Source organism: Tribolium castaneum, chromosome 2 (genome assembly GCF_031307605.1).
Source record: "Tribolium castaneum strain GA2 chromosome 2, icTriCast1.1, whole genome shotgun sequence".
Lineage (NCBI taxonomy): Eukaryota > Metazoa > Arthropoda > Insecta > Coleoptera > Tenebrionidae > Tribolium > Tribolium castaneum.
The window spans coordinates 1,535,800-1,556,839 of record NC_087395.1 but is presented as its reverse complement, the minus strand read 5'-3'; the positions used below and the strand labels follow the sequence as shown (position 1 = coordinate 1,556,839).

At 28.4% G+C, this 21,040-nt stretch overlaps 2 protein-coding genes across 2 annotated transcripts in view; one reads left to right on the top strand and one right to left on the bottom strand.

Moving 5' to 3' along the window:
• The window catches only part of LOC655568 (SEC14-like protein 3), a 46,540-nt gene that overhangs the window by 5,294 nt on the left and 20,206 nt on the right, over window positions 1–21,040 (top strand). The gene's annotated exons all lie outside the window — the stretch shown is intronic.
• Window positions 317–20,250, bottom strand: gudu. Its single transcript, XM_015984581.2, has 8 exons — window positions 20,080–20,250; window positions 19,845–20,022; window positions 14,886–15,343; window positions 14,704–14,833; window positions 9,346–9,576; window positions 9,008–9,295; window positions 4,569–4,891; window positions 317–702 (listed from the first exon to the last, which is right to left on the bottom strand). The coding sequence occupies exons 1-8, from the start codon at window positions 20,175–20,177 to the stop codon at window positions 417–419; spliced, it is 1,992 nt and encodes a 663-aa protein (XP_015840067.2). The 5' UTR covers window positions 20,178–20,250; the 3' UTR covers window positions 317–416.

Below are 21,040 nucleotides of genomic sequence, written 5' to 3'. Positions count from 1 at the left end.
CGATTTTTTAAGAATAAATTTAAATTAGTTTTTTTTACAAAAATTCATTTAACGAAATAAATAGATAGCACAAAAGTTATAGACGGACTACGCACGAATTTAAATCGAAACTTAAAAATGTATTTGGCATTCTTTTAGCTGTTACCTGATTTTAATAACAAACAATAAAAACCGGCAATTTGGTGGTCCCACTCGACCGCAAAGGGCAAAAAACAACGTCAGTCCAAAAATAACCACTCACTTTAGTTGAAGGTAAACAACACCAATTAACACATTACCATAATATGGGTAAGAACAAAAATAATTATCACAGCTATGAAGGTAAAAATTTATTTTAATAATAAAAATGTAAATTTTAATTATAATACGTCAAAGTTGGTACTTTGACCAAAACAAGGCCATTCTTTGTCCTTCACTTAGTCGTCTTCTGCACTCGACTCATCTTTATTTCTGATTAAATGACAAGTTTCTGCTTCGAGTGCCAATTTCCTGATATTGGCCAAACAGCCGGCTGCTGCCTCTTGCAAGTCCCAGTCTGTGGTAGATATGGCTTTGAGTAGAAAGGGAACAACTCCACTTTCGTGCATTGTGATGCAATTGAAGGCATTTTTCGACAGGTGAAAGAGTGCCAAAGCTGTAGTTCGGTGCACTTTTGCGTTCGAATCGGCCATGTAGGCCACCAGAGGAGTGATGGCACCCAAACTGTGTAATAAAAAGTTAAAATTACAATAAATGGACAATGATGAGTGAAAGAATAATGTTCTTATAACTAACATGCCGTATTTAAAGAAACAATAAAATTAAAAAAAATAAAGAATGTTTCGAATTCAAATCAACTGTTATTTATCACAGGTGGAAGAAAAACATAAGTCATTTTTAGTTAATAAAAACAAAATGCTGTACAATTTACCAGTTTATACTTTTCCGGGTAATTATTATCATGTAATTATTGTCTCTTGCCTGAGCTGAGCAGCTAAGCTACGATTCTTATAGGGCTTACATTAGAAACTTTTAACTTCTAATATAGCTGGAGCTTTAAGATTGTGTATACAAGCTAAATCGACCATTCTCTTTAATTTTTTATAATTCTTTTTATTTTTGATATGCAAAGGTTTAAAGGGTCTTCTCAAGTCGTCAGGATTGTCAACTGTTAAATTGCAAGGCTACTATGATTTTTTGAAAATGATTAAAAATGATTTGTAAAACAGTTCTTTCAAATAGAGTGCAGACTTTTATTAACACCTTCTGTATCTACCTCTTATAGTTTCTCCAATAATCACAAAAAACTGAATTTTAGCTCATTATTTTCATTTTTAATCAAGTAAACTTTCAAAAAATACATTAAAATTGTGCTAATAATTAAAAAAATGTCCTATTTGTTCACCATTTTCATTCAAGAGGTTCAAAATTCGATGGCAGACTGTTTGAATTACTTCGCATAATTCACTTAGTTATAATAAACTATAATTAAATATTATTGTTTTACTGCTTGTTCGATAATGAACCAACTAAAAACTAAATAAAATATGAAATTTTGATAATTGTTAACCATTTTGCAAGGTCTACTTGATTAACGATAAAAATTACGAAGTTAAATCTGTTTTTTGTGATTTTTTTCAAAAACTGTAAGAGATAGTTATACGACGTATTGCTAAAAGTCACAATAAATATCGATGTCCTTTCGATTGTCGTTAAGAAAATAGGGTGGTTGTTTGAAAAAACTGAGTAATAGCAGTTTTTTGATAACCGTTTTGAAAAAAATCAAACTATCCATGAATTTTAAAAGTTGACAATTTTGAAAATTCTAGAAGACTCTTCAAACTTTCGGTTATCGAATACAAAAAAATTGTTCATTTATCGCAAAGGGTTCAAGAGCTGTGATGTCATAGATAAACGCTTGAAAATGAAAATTTTAACAAAAAAATTGACATATACCTATCTCAAAAACTATGACAGATAAGTACCAACAACTTGCATAAATTTTACTCAGCTTGATAGTGGAAATTCAAATTTGCAATCTTTTTTAAATGTCACAGAGTGTAATTTTTGGCTCAGTTTAGCGTTTTATTTCTGGCTAAAAATTTGGAAAATTTCTGAAATTTTTTAAACGAAACAGACGGCCCAGTTTAACTTAGAAACATGGCACAACATTCAAGCAAGGATTTTTTAGGTAACTTGTAAACAAAATTTACAAAGGTATTACGTTTCTGGTTGGAAAACTGGAAACTAATACAGTTTATGACCTTATACAGGGTGCTCAAAAACTGGCGCACCATCTCAGTGGTACGTTATTGAGAAGCAAGTGCAGATTACGGGAAAAATGTTGAAAAAATTCCTAAAGTTATATTTTAAAAAATCTGGAGCTACAAACTTATTGTCTTAACTTCTTCAGTTTTCATTATTTTTTTATGTTTTTATGATTCATACCAGGTAATCGTTCCGTAACAAAACGATGAATAATTATTTTTAAATTTACTATCAGAGTTTAGCAGTTTTTTTAATTTAAAAAAATTAAAATTCATCCAAAAAATCACAATGTGTAGATGTGCCAACACTGGGAATTATTTCCTAGGAAACCGTTTCAAAAATAATTTATTTTTATTGTTGCTCAAATTCTATTGCGATCATGACTGTTAGACAACGTTGCCACATATCATTTACCTAAAATTAGTTATTTATCAATAACTTTAATACAAAGAATTTTTTTACTATTTTTACCATTATATGTAACCACTTCTCTACCACACATTGAGTTGGTGCGCCAGTTTTTGAGCACGCTGTATAAAATGTTGCAAAAAAGTGAGTTTTTAACTCACAAATGTGAAGGAGCGCTTAAAACAGGCAACTATGATTTTGAGTCAAATAAACAAATAATTTCTACTCTTTTGAAGGAAATACTAATAGCTTAATTTGATAATAATTTTTCTGCAAGGTTTTGTAAAATTTCACAAAAAATCGCGCATGTATGAAAGCTCGAAAAATGAAAAAAAGTTGGTTTTTCTATTTATTTTTAACAATATTTCAGTGTGTAATTTTTGAACAAATTTCGCAAAAGAAACACGTTTCTGACAAAAAAAAAACTGGAAAATAATAAGTAATAACGTATTGAATGAATTAAACAAACAAAATAATATGAAGTTCAATTGTTTTTATTTAATTTTTTCGTGCGTTATTATAAGATCTGGCAATAACTATATCTGATAATTTAAAAATGGACCAAACTATCGCATAATTTTAGTAAAATTTTACAAAACAATGTTTAAGTACCTACCTTAAAAACTTATCAAAATAAAGAGCAAAAATTACATGTTCGCTTAATCTTATCATTTTCAGCTTGTTTTGGACAAAACTTTTCGATATACCTAATTCTTTTCTGGCTAGAAAACCCTCAAAAAGGCAAAAAATAAAAAGTATTGTTTTACTTTAGTGATTTTTTCGGTATGTTTTAGTAAAATCCCAAAATCTCAAAGAAAAAAACATATCATTCTCGACCAAAAAAAGCATAATTTTTTACTTAGTTTGATAAATTTTCGGCGCGTTTTGAACAACATTTTGCCAAATAATTGTGCTTATGACTGACAGGAACTAGGAAATAATGCAGTTTTTTGAACATAAATCACTAATTTCTTATTTCATTTCAATAAAATCTTACGAAAAAAACTATTTAGTATTTATCCTGTTTTTCGACATAATTTCGACATTTTTTAGGTAGACCTTTTATCGAAATTTTGCGGAATTGAGTGTCTGGCTGAAAAACCTGCTAATACATGCTTCAATTTTTTAAAAAGGCAAAAATAACATCCTTTGAAATTCCATTCAGCGATTCTTTGGTATTTTTTAAATGAAATAAAATGCCTTTAAAATTGAAACTCTCACGGAAAATGATTTTTTTAAAACTGATTCGATGATTTACCTACATTCGGTTCACTTTCATAAAAACCATTGTGGTGGAAATTGGGTACTCTTGGCTTTATATGGGTTTGTCATGGTAACAGGTTGGTCAATTCCACCACATGGTTTTTATGAAAGTGAACCGAAACTAGTTTTTGGCTTAAAAATTGTGTTAAAACCGAAACTAAAGCCTTTTAAAAGACAAATTTCAGCCCAGTTGTAATAAAATTAAGTTTTAAATTTAAAAATATGTCTTTTTTAATCATTCTTAAGTAAATATTCAGTTTGTAAAAATCTGGAAAATAATTTTTTAACCAATAATAATATATTCATAGAAAAAAATTCCGCGAAAAAACTGAGTTTTTAACTAACAAACATGTGTATGCATTTGCAACAAGCACAACAAAGAATATGAAATTATTATTGAAGTGTGGCTGAAAACCATACTGAAATAATGGAATAATATTTTATTTATTCATGATTTTCCAGCGAAAACAAGCTTAAACGCCCGAAAAATGATTTAATAAATACGATTTTTTTGGCTTTTTTGACAATTATTTCGTCATGTGAGTAGTTACAATTTCACACGTAATGTAATGAGTACTTTAGAAAGTTCATACAACTAATTATAATTAAATTCCGACTGCTTTACCAATTTTGAAACTAAAATGACTCACCGACCGAACGTTTTACAATTGGATCCCCATGCACAACAATAGGCAATAGCTGAAGCTAAATGTTCCCTCAATTCAACATTTTGTGTGTGGACCAGGTTTACCAACATTGGGACAACACCATGATCAGTTATCACAGCTAAATTTTCGATATCTTTGGCTATTTCAGCGATTGCAGCACAAACACAAGCCAAAACGTGAGCATCGCTTGATTTTAACAAGTTTACGATTAGTTCGAGTCCGCCGACGAAACAACGAACCATTTCGCCTGAATCAGTAGCGTAGCGTATACAAGGGACAAGGGACCAGGCAGCGTTTGCTTGGACCTGAAAATTCCGAAAAATTAGGGTACTATTTCTAAAAACCAAGCTAGAACGAAAAATAATAATAATTTGTTTTATAACAAATAAAATAACAATTTTGCAACTACTTAATAGTAATTAATTAATTCATTAATTTATTCATAATTTTAATTACAATGTGTTCAAAAATTGTTGTTCATCAAGTGACCTATGAAATTTGAACGTAATGTGCCGCTTAATTTAAATTGTGAATGTCGTCAAAGTGACAGATCCGTCAATATAATGCAAAAAGGCTTCGAATTTAAAAACGAAAGAGAACAAAACAACAAAAATCACGGAAATATAAGACACAAATGAAGACAAACTCTATACTTGAAACAAGTTTGCCGAAAAATGCAAAAAAGTGAGCAAAAAACGAATTCAAAAATTTGACAGAGATGACAATGCATTTGAACGGTGTGGCACATTGAATTTGAATTCCATAGTCGACTTGATGAACAACTATTTTTGAACACTCTGTATAAAGAATAACAGAAAATTTAAAAATTCACAGCCATCGAAAAAAAGACAAAGTACTACGTATTTAACAGCAAAGACTGAATTCCGTGCGATGACTAGTCTTTGAGCTAGTGTAAAAATATTATTTTTAGCGAAACACTCTAGATTTTTGGCATTTTGCATCTTAGAACTGATGTTTTTCAGGTATACTTCTACTGGTCGGTTTTGCTTAGTTTTTAACAAAAATTGATTACACCAAAACCAAGAACAATAAAAACAATTAATTGAGTCAGCCTAAAAAAAGAAAGTATGGGCTTTAATTCTTTGACATTTTTTTAGAGTTGACAAGATAATAGAAGTTTCTATTAAAAGTTGAATAACTAATTTTTTAAATAGTTACCCTTTTTTATTTTTACATATTGTGTTATAATTCATTAAAAATTGAGTTTTTTTTTTAATTACATACTCATATTTAACTTTAAACATTAAAAAAATTAATATATAAAGAAGCAAAAAGGAAAAGGTTTTTTTTTCAGTTGTTCAATTATTTAGGAGACTTCTCTTTAAAATAATGAAAACCTTGTTTCCGTAATAATCCTAGTTTTTGTGTGAACATTTTTAAAAAGACTGTTTTTGTCAAGAAAAAATATTTTTTTTAAATCATTATTTAAATTAAAAAACTAACCAGATGACAAAAAACACAGGGTGTCTGTGAATGGCTTAGCAATAATTCGTATGTGAATTTGTCATAATCAGACGAGTTAAAAACTCTTTATTATTTTTTCAAAAATTGCGTACTTTCTTCAGAAATTTTTATTAACCCACTTGTTGAGAACCACTGTGTGTCTTATGGTATTTTATTAGCAATTAATTTTTTCATTTAACAAAATGGATATGGTGGCGCGTGGGCGTTTTGAGAATTTTCCAAAATTGTGACCAACATTAGTGTGGGAGGTTCGAATCCCGGTCCTGTCAAAAAAAAATGTTTTTTTTTTGTAAAATTTAATAACAAAATTCAAAATGAAATAAAAGAATAACGTACTGAACCAAGAAGTTGATTTATTCCTGCTGTTTAGTCAACAATATTAAAATTTACGCTAATTTTTATAATACTAGTTCAGCGGTTCTCAAAATTTGGAACTTTAATTTCACAACGATTTTTTGGGAAAACTACTATACATTTTTGATTTACATAAATTTTGCTTAATCGAATTGTCTTGCCATTCTCTATCTACTTTTAAATTTTTGCCTAACATGCTGTGTATAGAAATGCCAACGTCTCTCAAAATTGATTGTTATAAATTATTTATGCACTTTAAAAAATTAATAGCGAATGTAATTTAATTACATTACATTACATTTTATTAGTTAACAATTATTAGGTAAAATGCTACATAGGCATTTCCATAGTTTTGAGACAACTATTAAAAGTTCTAACAAATATGAATATTCAACAAATCATTTCCGTAGCATTTTTACAACATAAATATTTAAAGTCCATGTTTTTACAACTCTGCAAATAATACAAAGTTTTAATAGCAAATAAACATAATAATTCTTTTTGCAAGAGAAAAGTAGGTACACATAATATTTACTCCAATAATTTAAAATATTATTGTTAAAAAATTCAACTTTTCGTGTTCTAATTATTTTCACAACATTAATTTATTGTTAACTACGTATGTAGGTACAACTCAATTAATTCTTAATTAAATAAGTTGTATTCAGTATCATGATTATTATCGTAAAGTTTTTGAATTTCTACTTATTATTGATAAAACATTCTACTAAAAGTATATTTTTTCTCTACCTCAAAAACTAATAATGACACAAAATTCTGCATTTGACACAACATATTTTTTTTCTTTATAACTGTAATTGGCAACTTAATTAATTAATTATTACTCCTCAAAACACTATTTAAGCATCGTTGTTTTGGAATAACACTAGAAGGCATAAAATTTTGAGTAATTATTAATTAATATTTGCATACTTTTATATAAAAAAAAAATATACTCAGAATATTTATAATAAGTTGGGATAATGTTTGCTATGGCACTTACTTAAATTATTAATAATTAATTTTTTAGTGCAATTCGTATGTGTGGAAATTGGAAAGTGTATTTAAATAATTATTGATTAAACAGTTATTTACAATTAATGGAGTTATGCTTGACCGCTTACGGAGAATTTAGTTTTCTTTACATGTTTCATTTTTTCAACAACGAAAAAACAAAATAAATACACAAATGGTAGATAAAACTGTTTTATATTTACATATGATGTGGCCAAAGAAACTTTGTGTTTCACCTGTTCCACTTAGATAATTACAAAAATTTACGATAGTAACAGTATTACAAAAATAATTTAGTTAAAACTAAAAAAAAGTTAAGACTGCTTAAAGTATATTGTATCTCCATCCATGTGAATTTTCTTTAGAATTAAAATTAATTAATTAAGAATATTAAAAACATTTAAGTATTAACTAAACAATCGAAATTTTCTAATTATTCTAAAACGATGTTTAAAGATAATTTCTAGCAAAAATTCTTAAAAAAAATTTCACTAGTATCAAAATTATGTTTACTTCATTTTTTTAATTTTTACTTAATTAATTAATTATTTTTTCACTATAGCGTCATTTTTTAAGGATTTTTATCACAAAACAATTAACAATACCTTTCTAATATTAATTAATTAATTAATTACATAATTAATTTCAATTATAAGGAATAATTGTACAAAAATTTCGAAAAAATTCGCAGGCATAGAGAAAAGTACAAAGTTTTTAATAACAAATGCTATTATTAGTTTTGGAGATAAATACAGCCTGATAGGGAATGGTTTAGCAACAATTTGAAGGTACATAGAGAATGGAAAGACAAATCGATTAAATAAAATTTATGTAATAAAAAAAATGCATAGTTTTCCTAAAAAAAATTCGTGCCAAATTTTGAGAACCGCTGAACTAAAATTATAAAAATTAGCGTAATTTTTAATATTATTAAGAAAACAGCTAAGGTAAATTAATTTCTTGATCCACTATGTTATTCTTATATTTCAATTTTACGAAAAAAAAAACACAATTTTTTTTGCCAAGACCAGGATTCGAACTTCCCACACAAATGAACATGTTAGCCACAATTTTGAAAAATTCTCAAAACGACCATCTCCATTTTGTTTAATGAAAAAATTAACTGCTGAAGTGCTAATAAACTACCATAAGACAAAGACACCCAGTGGTTCTCAACAGGTGGGTTAATAAAAATTTCTAAGAAAAGTGCACACTTTTTGGAAACATAATGTAAGGGTTTTTTGGATCATGACAAATTCACATACGAAATATTGCTAAGTCATTCTCTAACACCCTGTATACTGTTAGTAGACTCACCCTGTATAAATTTTTATTGATGTTTTTATTTTTTTAAATCAATCTAATAAAAATGGCAATAACGTCTACACTTTTAATTATGATGTATTTCTGTTGTAAAATTCAAGTAAATGAAAACGTGATCATTGTCCAATATACAATTATTTTTATGTTGTATTGAATTTCTCAATTTAAAACAAGTTTATCCATTACAATAAAAATTAACAGGTGAACAGGTGCATAAACAGGTATTAATTTACTTATTGCGTTACCTTAGGAGACTCGTTTTTCAAAAGTGACCAAATCAGTCTAACCCCATCCAATTCTTCGATAATCCTCATCGAACTTTCATCTTCCGCACATTCTCTCAAAACCATTGGAACATTTTCCAAAAGTGGAGGAAACGTATAATTGAGCAAATTAACAAGATACGGAATGCCATTAACACGTCTCAAAACATCACGGTTGTGTTTAAATTTGAGACACTCACAAAGGGCGCCAACCACATTTTTCAAAACCATTTCGTCCTCATCGGCATTTTCCAATAGTTTTACCAACACCTGGCAACATTTTCGAAATAATCCAATTTGACTTTTTTTAAACAACAAACTTCAACGGTTTTAAGTTGATCGTATCGTTCAACATTTTCGGGACTTATTGCAGTTTTCCATATGGCTCCAGTGACCGCAGCAAGGAGCAATTTGTCTTCTTTGGTCGCTGGATCTCGTGCCATATTGACCAAAGGGTCCAATCCTCCAGCTTGTCGCACCAAATTACGAGTTGTTGCATCTTCTGCACATTTGAAAATTGTTTCGGCGCAGTGGCGTCTCAAAGAGGGGTCCTGAAATTTTTTTCCAAAATTTTGAGTTTAGTAAATGTTAAATAATAGTTATTTTTGTAGTTTGCTGTCGTTTTGATGCTTTAATAGGAATCTTAAAGCACACAATAGTCACAATAATAGTCATTATTTGACGGAACATTTTACGAAAATTTTTATTTTTGCCAATTTTACAAATTTCAAGGGGCGTTCTTGTACAATTAGGTACCCTTATACTCTTTCATACTCATGTTTTTTGACAGAATTTGGATAAAACAAAAATTTTAAATCAATTTTCACCTGTGACCAATCGTCACAAAAATCCTTAAATCGACTAAAATTACAATTTTTGTTTAAAAACGGCAAAAAGGGTGCAAATAAAAAAATAGTATAAAAAACTAGTTTCAAAAGACCTTGTAGTACTCATTCTTTCAAAAAATGTTTTTTTATTATTTTTTTTATTTAACTTGCTTTGTTGTCTGTCTGTCTGTTTCATGTTTTTGGAGCCAAATTTGAAAGGGTTCCCTCCCGTTGTCCCAATGAATTGAAATTTTGCATACTTACTTAATTTGCGTGACAATGCAATCCTATATAGTTAAATACCCCCTAAAGAGGTTAAATGGGGTTTTGAAGTTTTAGGTTATGTTTACAAATGGGTTGTTTTCGATGTAACTTATACTAAAATTAACGGTATGTTGGTCATTGGGAAATATATTAATAACTAATCATTTTCATAACGTTTTGTTACAAACAAATGTCGCTATTTTTTTTAAATTCATTTATCTTGGACGATAGAATATAGACACAGAACAGAGGTTAGAATGTTTATTAATTCTAACAGCAGTTTTCTATCACATACCACAAGTTTGCACAAATCAACAAAATAGTGGCGAAACTAAATATCAGAGAAAAAGACGTTTATTAGTAAAAACTAAAAAACAATAAATAAAAAATTAAAAAAAATTGTTTTTTTTTAGAAAAAAGCGTATATTTAAAAGATGCACTAAAACGTAAAAATAATGTTTTTCTATTAGAGAAGAATATTTTTACATACAAATTAAGATTTTAAAATTTATAAAAGCTTTGGGAACCGTCATAAGTCATAACAATATGGCATTACAGAATTTCTTTTTTAAATTGGGCTCTAATTTGTAAGAAAAAATATTCTTCTCTGATAGAAAAACATTATTCATATAGTGCACCTTTTAAATAAAAGTTTATTCTAAAAAAATTTTTTTTAATTTTTTGAAACTCAATTCGTGCTTTAAGACTGGTCTTTTGAAACTTGTTTTTTTAATATACTATTATTTAACGAGCTTGAGTGTAAATCGGACTTTTTATTTCATGAGCGCATTATTAAACCACGAGGTGAAAAAAATGAACCGATTTATACGGAAACGAATTGAATACAACATTTTCTTTTTCGAATTTGACTCAACAAGGCTTAAAATTGCTTTAAATCTGTTAAAAATAATCTGAGGTTTCCTATTGAGAACTGTCTTACACAGGAAAAAAAGCCGGAAATTTTGACAGTGTTGAAGAATAAAAAATTATTTGCTGGAAGGTCATAACACTTTCTTGTGCTCGTTTAGTTTTTAACAATGCTCATTAAATAAACAGGAAGAATCTCGATGCATAATGAATGTAAAATGTTTTATTTTCTTATTTACGCAGTCGTAAATATCAACAACATTTTAATTAACAGTACAGCTCTTATTCAATACCAATTTCACGTAAGTACTTGAAGCTGATAAGCTTGACATTATAAATAAATGCACCTTGGACAACTTTACTCGTTTCTTTTTTTTGCTACGTCATAGTAATAGTAGAATTCAAATTTTAAATGCGGTGTAATTAATCCTTTGTAAACAAGTTGGAATCCACTGAAATGGATTTATAATGATGTAAAACTGATGGATGACTAGCACGCAACATGGAAACAAGAAGGAAGTTACGTTTTTTTCTGGAATAGAATGGAGGGTTTCTAAATGTAAAAAAATCAAGAACTGTAAAGCTGTTTTCTCTAATTTTTGAATCCTTTGGGGAGTAGTAAATTTTGGAAAAAAATATTTGATTTTATCTGAAATTGAACCATAATTATTTTTTACTGTGGCCGAAAAAAGCCAAATATTTTAGAATTTCCCAAAAAAGAAATAAACCGTTCGTTTTAATTTAATTTTAGTTTAAGTTTTAATTCAAATTTTGATGACAATTTTTTATATAAACGCTATAAAGTTAAAAATGAACAAGGTTTCACGTGAATAATTCGGTTTTCCCTAATTCGAGTTTTTTGTAGAAATTGTGGTTCTAGTTTTAGTCAATGGTCAGCAATAATGAAAGGCGATAAAAATTTTTAGAGAACTTTTTTTATGCAAAATGAGCCAAAGGTTAGTATGAATAAAATGTGGCAAAAGCTTTTACTATAGTTTTATTTCTTTCTCTCTCATGAAATATAAATTATGTCTATCTTTTACTATTACAAGTAAAAGCATTTATTTCACTTTATTCATACGGCCCATGGACTCCAAATTAGTGAGATTTTTTTTAAACAATTGGGGTAACTACAGCTAAGTAACAACTATTGAACTATACGTCGAGTTTGGTTCAAAATTAATTACTGTTAAAAATTAGTAAATACCCACTTTTAAGTGGATTTATAATTTCTATTGATTTTTTTTTATAATTTTGAAATTATTGCTAGATTTTAGTCAGTTTCGACACGATAAAACAATGTTATAATGAATTTGTATAAACTCCTTTTTATAGGTAACTAGCCACGAATTATCTTATACGTAAAAAATTGCTCTCGAAAATTAGAAACTATTTTCTGTAGATAAAATAAACCGAAGGCAATATACTGGGTGTCTTAAAATTGGCGAATTCAGTTCTTATTTATGATTGGAGACCGGATTTTAGGAAACTTTCCTAAGAAGCAATTTTAAGGGCCTTTTTCGAAACTCAAAATAAATGTGATTTCTTAAAAATGAAAATATTTGGCACCCTTTTTATTTATTTTTTAATTCCAAAGTTAACTTGTGTCCTAAATGAGTTTTAAACATCCTACAGTTATGTTTAACCTTCCTTATTTAAAATAAAAAAAAACAATTTTTTTATTAGCAGTTAGTTTAAAGTTATTACAACAAACTTTCATTGTTATTTTGTTTTACATATAAAGATTTTTTGTTTCTCAGGCTTCTAGTATTTTAGAGTATTAGTTTCTTAACTTACCCATAGTTTTTTCATTATCACTTTTTCAGTCAGATATACAGAATTTTAGTGTTATTGTTTTCAGTTTTTTAGTCTCTTTGTGTGTTGGTTTTTTATTCAAAAATAAATGTTTCAATTTATTAGTGTTTGTCTTTTCCAGTTTTATATTTTTTCAATTTATCAGTTTTTTAGTCGCTTAGTTTTTCAGAATCTTAGCCTCTCTATTTCTTAGTTTTTTGTGTTTTTAATTTCACAGCGTTTCTTTGTTAGTGTTTGAACTTTTAGGACCGGTTTGTAAAAAGCTCCATTAAATTTTAGTTCGTTGTTAAAAGTTAACGGGAACAGACCAATAAAATTGTTTAAATTTAGTCACGTAAGCAGTTAATCACGCATTTAATTGAGGATTAAATTAATGACGCTTCTATAAACCGGTCCTTAATTTTTTTAAATGCATACTCTAATTCAATATTAAATTATTTCTTAAACTTAACACTATATCTTATAAAGTTTGTCGAAATTGCAGTGTTCGCAATTGTTAATTTTGATTTAAAAAAATTATTTATTTTAATTATCATAATTCTAATTATTAATTTTTCCAAACCGACAGTTTAGATTTCAATTACTTGTGTGAAAGTCCTACTTTTCTAGGATTCTGAATTTTTGTGTAATAAGTTAAAAAAAAACAAATTATTTCAAAAACTAAGCAGAATTGAACATTTTATTTTCATCAAAGACAAAATCACGTTCTCTAACAAAAACCGGCCCAAAAATCGATTCACTGGTGTCTCATTTGTCTCTGAAATGAATAATTGACCAATAAAAATAAAATAAATATCACCTCCTACTTGTTTATCTGGTGCACAAAATATTGTAAGACGATTAAAGCATTTATTATTGGCTATTGAAGGGATATTGCACTTCCATCTGTAAAATAGACCAATCATAAGGCGTTCAGAACTGAACAAAACATATTGTTTGATTATTTAGTAAATTGTTGCCAAACCATCTGGAAAAACTAAGCAGAATCTACCATTTTGTTCACAACTTAGTCAAAATCCCGTTCTGTGAGAAAAAGATCGGCCCTAAAACCGACACACTGGTGTCTCATTTCAAAAATTTCGCAACTTTTTCAACAAAAACTCAATTGCTTTGCAAGATTCCCTCAGAACACAAAAATGTACCAAATTAGGTCAAACTTTTTTATAGACGTATCTTTTTAGTTATGAACTTAGGTTTTTGAAATCTATGAATTAGGTTTAGGTATATATATTTAGACAATGTAATTATCTTTGAGAAGCGAAAAAAAGTGTTCCATTTAATTTTTTCAACTTATTCAACTTTTAACTAACTACTTATATTATATGTTCTCAGGATTCCAGTCTTTCAATCTCATAGTTTCTTAGTATTTCAATCACACTGTGTTTAAGTTTATTTCCAGTAATTCAGCTTTTTAGTTTCGTATTAATTTCCTTAATTTTTCAGTTTTTCGTTGATTCACTGTCTTATAATTTCAGTTTTACAATTTCTTAATGTTCTCTCTTTGCATTTCTACAGTTTTTTAATTTATCTCTCTTTCAGTCACTTAAATCTACAGAATTTTAATCTTACCTTAAAAATAAAGGTTTAAGCATCTATCTTATAAAAAATATTTCATTTTCAGAATAACATTCCATTAATGAATAAGATTATTTTCGACTTGAGATTTTTAACATTGTAACTAACATTCGCCTGAAAAACATTTATAAAATTTTTGAAAAAAAACCTTCTAAATACGTTTTTTATTTCAAGTGGTGTTAGTCTGTTTTTTCTGAGACACCTTAACTTATGAAGCGCTAATTCGTGTCTAGTAAATCTTAAAAAAACACTTACATTTACTTGATTTTAGTTTAAAGATTATCATTTTGTTATTTTATTTTACTTTATTGTGAAAAAGAAAGTACCCACCTCTGCTGACAAATGCTGCACAATATCTTTAATCATCCCTTCAGTCTGAATAGCCAACTGATACGATGGTTCATTCGCACACTGTGAAATAGTCCCAACAGTTGGAACAATCACATCCATATGAACCGACCTAACGTCCAAGGTGAAATTCACAATTGCAAACAAACACGGTTAATTATTACCTGAGTAGTTTTGCCAAAAGTGGCACTGAACCACTTCTCATCATCACTTGAATGTTCTTCCTACTCCGTGACACTGACCATAAGGCTTTAGCTGCCGCTTTAGCAATGTTAACATTTTCGAGTTCGTCTGGAGTGAGTTGTTCTTTTGGTGTTTTGAGACAGTTTTCGTTAACGTCCAAAAGATCGACTAGTTTAGGGATACCGTCAAATTTTCGTACATGTTTTCGGGCTTTGCGTATTTGGGCCACATTGTAGATGGTCTCAGCTACGAGAATTTGTAAATCACGAGCTGGATCAGCAAGGTTTTGGACTAGGAGGGAGATTCCGCCTAGGTCGGTGATACAGCGACGGATTTGCTCGTTTTGCGAGAGTTCGCTCAAAACGCTCAAAGAACCGAGTTTGCATTTCAAGTCTTTGGTTTCGAGGAGGTTGATCAGGACTTCTAAACCTCCAATATCCTACAAATTATACAAACAAATAATTAAGGATAACATGAATTAACAACGTTCATTGTGCATGCGCCATTTCAGGGATTCCCCTGTGCAAAACGTGGGAATTCCCTGATGTGGAAGCTATTTTTGGATTATGATGCGTTATTTTGGGAAATCCCACATTGAAAATTATGTGAATCTCCGATGTCAGTGCTATTTTGTACCATGATGTCATGGTTATTTTTGGATCATGACGTCAGGATGGGAATAGCCTGGGATTCCCTGAAATGGCGCATGTGCAGACGAAGTGAACTTATGGGTCTAAAAATTTTTAAAAATTATAATTAAATAATAAATATTTAAACAATGATATTAGCTGTTTCAAAACTATAAAAAGGCCAACGTCGTTTTTTCTCTCAAAATTAGCTATTATAAATTATTCATGCAGTTCGAAAGAATAATAGCTAATGTTATTTATACTTCAAATAAGAGATCTAATCATTAATAATTATTTTACAATTTTATCAATATTCTTAAAAAAAATAATTCGGTAAAATGCGTTGGCGTTTTTATAGTTTTGAAATAGTTATTAGTTTTCCTGCAATATTTTTTGTAAAAGTTTAATGTCAAATTCAATTTGTAAATCACTTCCTTGTTTTGTTTGTATCTTTTTCAACATTTTTTTATTTTTTCGACATTTGTTTTCAGTTTTTGTTTTCTTATTTAATAATCTTTCTTGAATAATAAGTATCTTTTGACAAGCGTGGTGTACTAAGACACCTAGAACTCCTTATCAACAAAATAGTGTTAATGTTAAAATTTGTCGTTACGGAGATATTTTTTCTATTTGTTTTTTTTTCTTTTAACTATTTTTGCTTTTTCAATTTTAATTTTTTTAGCTTTATTTCCCAATTCTTAATTCTTAATGCTTTCAGTTTTTTTACTTTCCCTTTCTTTTGATGGTCTTTTTCTTCAACAAAAGGAAATCATCATTAGTATCTGTTTTTACATTTCTATTTTTTGTTCAAGTAATTCATTGCAGGAATTTTTGATATTGTCAACAATATTTTAATGCTTCAGTGACTACTAATATCAGAAGCAATTTCCTCTTGCAGTTTTCTTTTTCTTGTTTTGTTTTCTTTATATCTTTTCGATTTCTTTTTTTTTGTTTATTTTATCTAGCTTTTTTCTTCTAGCACCTTTTGATACTTAAGGTTAATTTCTTTTTTTTGTTGTGTTCTTTTTGTGTTGTTTTTTTTTTCAAAGTACTTTTTTTTCTTTTCTTGATTGTTCTTTCCTAGTATTTTACTTTACTACCAGTTAGTGGTCGTTAGGTCAGGTCAGAGGCTGTAGATGCGACCTGAAAACTCTGACACTTGGGTGATGGCATTACCACAATACTCATATTTGTATATTTTTTTTACTTTAAACAAATGTTAAAAATTACTTTCTTTTCATTCTTGAGTTTGAATCTTTCTTTTTTTTAACATGCTCTCAATTGTTCTGCTTTCCTCTTCTTTTCTTTTCTGTCTTATGCATGGTTTTTTGGTATCGTAAGTTCACACTAGCGCCAGAAACAACTCATCCTTTTTGCAGTTTATCATTTTTATCTTCTTTTCTTTCAAACATTTATTGTTATTGTGGGTAGGTTACTTTCTTTTTAATGTTGGTATTCTTTTTCAATTATCTTTTTCCCTATTTTCTTGGTTCCTTCTTTTTCCTTTAGCCATTTTTTCTTCAAATAAATAAATTTTAACGGCCTCACAATTTCTTCTTTATCTTTTCCCTTTATCTCATTGTTCTTTTCTTTAACGTGCTTTCCATTTATTCTGCTTTACTCTTCTTTTCTTCTCTGTCTTATGCATGTTTTTTTGGTACTGGTAGTTCTCAATAGCCCCAGAAACAACTCATCCTTTTTGCAGTTCATCATTTTCATTTTCTTTTCTTTCAAACATTTATTGTTATTGTGGGTAGGTTACTTTCTTTTTAATGTTGGTATTCTTTTTCAATTAACTTTTTCCCTATTTTCTTGGTTCCTTCTTTTTCCTTTAGCTATTTTTTCTTCAAATAAATAAATTTTAACGTCCTCACAATTTCTTCTTTATCTTTTCCCTTTATCTCATTGTTCTTTTCTTTAACGTGCTTTCCATTTATTCTGCTTTACTCTTCTTTTCTTCTCTGTCTTATGCATGTTTTTTTGGTATTGGTAGTTCTTACTAGCCCCAGAAACAACTCATCCTTTTTGCAGTTCATCTTTTCATCTTCTTTTCTTTCAAACATTTATTGTTATTGTGGGTAGGTTACTTTCTTTTTAATGTTAGTATTCTTTTTCAATAATCTTTTTCCCTATTCTCTTGGTTCCTTCTTCTTCCTTTAGCTATTTTCCTTCAAACAAATGCTAGAGTATTTTTTAACGTCCTCACAATTTCCTCCCTTTCCTTCTTTTTGATGGTCTTTTTCTTCAGCAAAAGGAAATCGTCACCAGTATCCGTTTTTAAATTTATATTTTTTGTTCAAGTAGTTCAGTGCAGGAATTTTTTATATCGTCACCAATATTTTAATGCTTCAGTGACTACTAACATCAGAAGCTTTTTGTTGTTTTGTTTTGATGTATCTTTTTATCTTTTCAATTTCTTTTTTATTTTACCTAGGTTTTTTTTTCTTCTAGCACCTACTGATACTTTAGGTTAATTTCTTTTTTGTGTTGTTTTTTTTAATTTACTTCTTTTTTCTTATCTTGATTGTTCTTTTTTATTATTTTACTTTAAATAAATGTTAACATTTATTGTTATTGTAGATAGGTTACCTTCTTTTTTAATGTTAGTATTCTTTTTCAGTAATTTTTATCCCTATTTTCTTGGTTCCTTCTTTTTCCTTTAGCTATTTTCCTTCAAACAAATGCTAGAATATTTTTTAACGTCCTCACAATCCCTTCTCCTTTTCTGTTCATCTCATTGTTCATTTCTTTAGCAAAATTTAATCATCACCAGTAAGAACAGACTTTTTTCTGTTTTTTACATATTTTGATATAGTCACCAATATTTCATTTTCTTTTTGTAATTCATTTTTTGTACTTATAGCGTTTAGACAGAAACGGACTTTCCCGCACTGCGGTGTTTTTTACTTTGCAACAATGGCTAGGGATATTTAATAGGTTGGTATCGGTATCGTTGAGATGGAAACGGGTTATTTTTTTATGACAAGTGACAGTTCATGTCAATTTAATGATTGCTATTATGAAAAATATTAATTTTTAATTTTTTTGGGAGATTCCTTACAAAAAATATTGTACCTAACTTGTTTAAATAGCAATTTCACACATTCGCACTTGATGCAGCACTCGCTGCGCTCGTGCAGCAAACATAGTGCCCATTTGGGAAATTACACTTTCCAAACTCGTTAGGTAAATAACTATTTCCTGTTCAGTTGAAGTCATCTTTTTCTCTTCTCAATTTCTTTTGTTCCTTTTATCTTTTTTATCAAACATCTATTAATATTTTAGTTTACTTGTTTTTTCAATTTTGATTTTTATTATTTGTTTGTCATTTCCTAACATGCTTTAAATTTTTTCCACTTTTTTTTATGGGTTTTTTCTTTATTACTAAGAAGCTTTTCTTTTGTGTTAATTTTTGATATTGTCACCAGTCTTTCAGTGTTTTAGTGAATGGTGATACGTTAGAAGCGATTTACTTAAACAATGTGTTGGTTTTTGGTTTACACTTAACTTTTTTCCTGTTTTTTAAAAATCCCACTCTTCAGTTAAAACTTATTTTTTTATTATTAACCTTTCTGTTTTTTTTAACATGCTTCCTTTTTTTTGCTTTTCTTGGTTCTTTTTTTCAGCAAAATCAGATCATCACCAGGAAGAATAAATAGTCGTTTCTTTTTACTTTGTTTCTATTTTTTGTTTGATTAAAATATCATCTTAAGCTCAACGAAGTAATTTTTTAAAGTTTCAGAGAAGAAACAACTTTTTGCAATTCATTTCTTTTTCTGTTTTGTTTTGAATTAATCTTTTTCTCTTCTCTAATGTTGATGTTGTTCCTTTTTTCAATAACCGTTTTTCCTCTTTTTTTAGTTCTTTTAAGTATTTTACTTCTAATAAATGCAAGAGATTATTTTCTTTTTTGGTTTTAATTTTTAAACAAATTTGTCTGATTTTTCAGTCATTTCCTTCTATTTCTTGTTTTCAAGTCCAGTCTCACGCCTTTTTTTTCTTTTTTTTTTTCAATTCATATTGTTTTCCAATGCTTTCGGTAATTATTGGTTAGCAATATCTAATATTATTTTATTTGTGATATTTTTTTCTTTGTTAACACTTTTTTTCTGTTTATTATATGGTGTTCGTTCCCTTTCTTTTTTAATATTTCTATTTTTCCAACAGTATTTCTCAATAGTATCATCTCTATCATCACTTACATAACTAAACTAACTAAATCAAAATATTAAAAAAAACAGTTAACTATTCTTAAAGTTTCTCTAGAAAAATTTCCAGAATTTCTAGAAAAAAGTTATTGCTTTGGAATACCTGGATGGCCATTTGATTAATTTCCGTGGTGAGATCATGATCCTTCAAACAACATAACGAAATAACAGTCGCAGTTTGATTTCCAGATTTCATGTATTTAACCAGTTTTTGAATGTGCCAATATTCTGGAGGTATTTCAGGTTTTGGGCGTTCTCTTTGCTCATCTTCGGATGATGTTCTAGAATAATTCAGTTCAAAAAAAAAGATAAATTATGGGTATTTGATGGTGTTTTACTCAGCTACTGATGAATCTTCACTATCGGAAAGTTCTTCAACGATGAATTCTTTTGGTCCTTTGATTGTACCATCATCTGATTCAGAATCATCCGACATTTTTAGCGTTTTTTGATTAGCAAAATGTCATAAAATTGTCAAAGCTTTCCACTTGGAGCTGTCATTAGTGAATAAATTTTTGCGTAATTATTTATCCTGAATGTAAACAATTAAATAATTATGTGTGAAATAAAAAGTTTGCAACAAAACAATAAACAATGTTATTTGCAACACGTACAAATTAATTAATTTATTTTGCATTTGTCGAACGTTTAAGTTATCATTTATGAAATAAAACACTATTAGCACCAGAAACGCAATTATTTTGCAAAATTTCTTCAGAAATAATCCGAAAAATCGTCAGACTAGACCAGAAATGTTATTTTTTTTTTGTTTTTGTTCACGAATATTTCCTGGACCACGAGTATTTTCTTTGATGCCCAACAAATTAAACATAATTATGTTAGGAGTATTTTTTATTTTTAATTAGCGGCAACTTGTTATCTAACCGGAACTTTGCAATTATTATTAACAAAAGTAAAACAAGCAACGAAACAAAGTGTATATCATTCCTTAAAGAAGCAACTAATTGGTTTCTAGATCTGTGATACATAAATTTTTGGTAACGATTTTTTTTTAATAAAATTAAATTATAGCTACTAAACTGAAACTATTTAATGATAACTAGGTGACTTTAAAAATTGTTAAAAATTGTAAACTCATTTCACATTTTGTTAAATATTTCCAGAAGGAGAGAACATTTTAATATACTGGCTTGAAAAGACAAAAACTTTATTTTTTGAAATTTGAAAAACAATACAAAATATCGTATTAGGAAAATATTTAAATGTATCTAATAAAAATTTTAATTGAAGAAATTTTTTTTTCTAATGTTAATTGACACGCATTAATTACTTCAACTT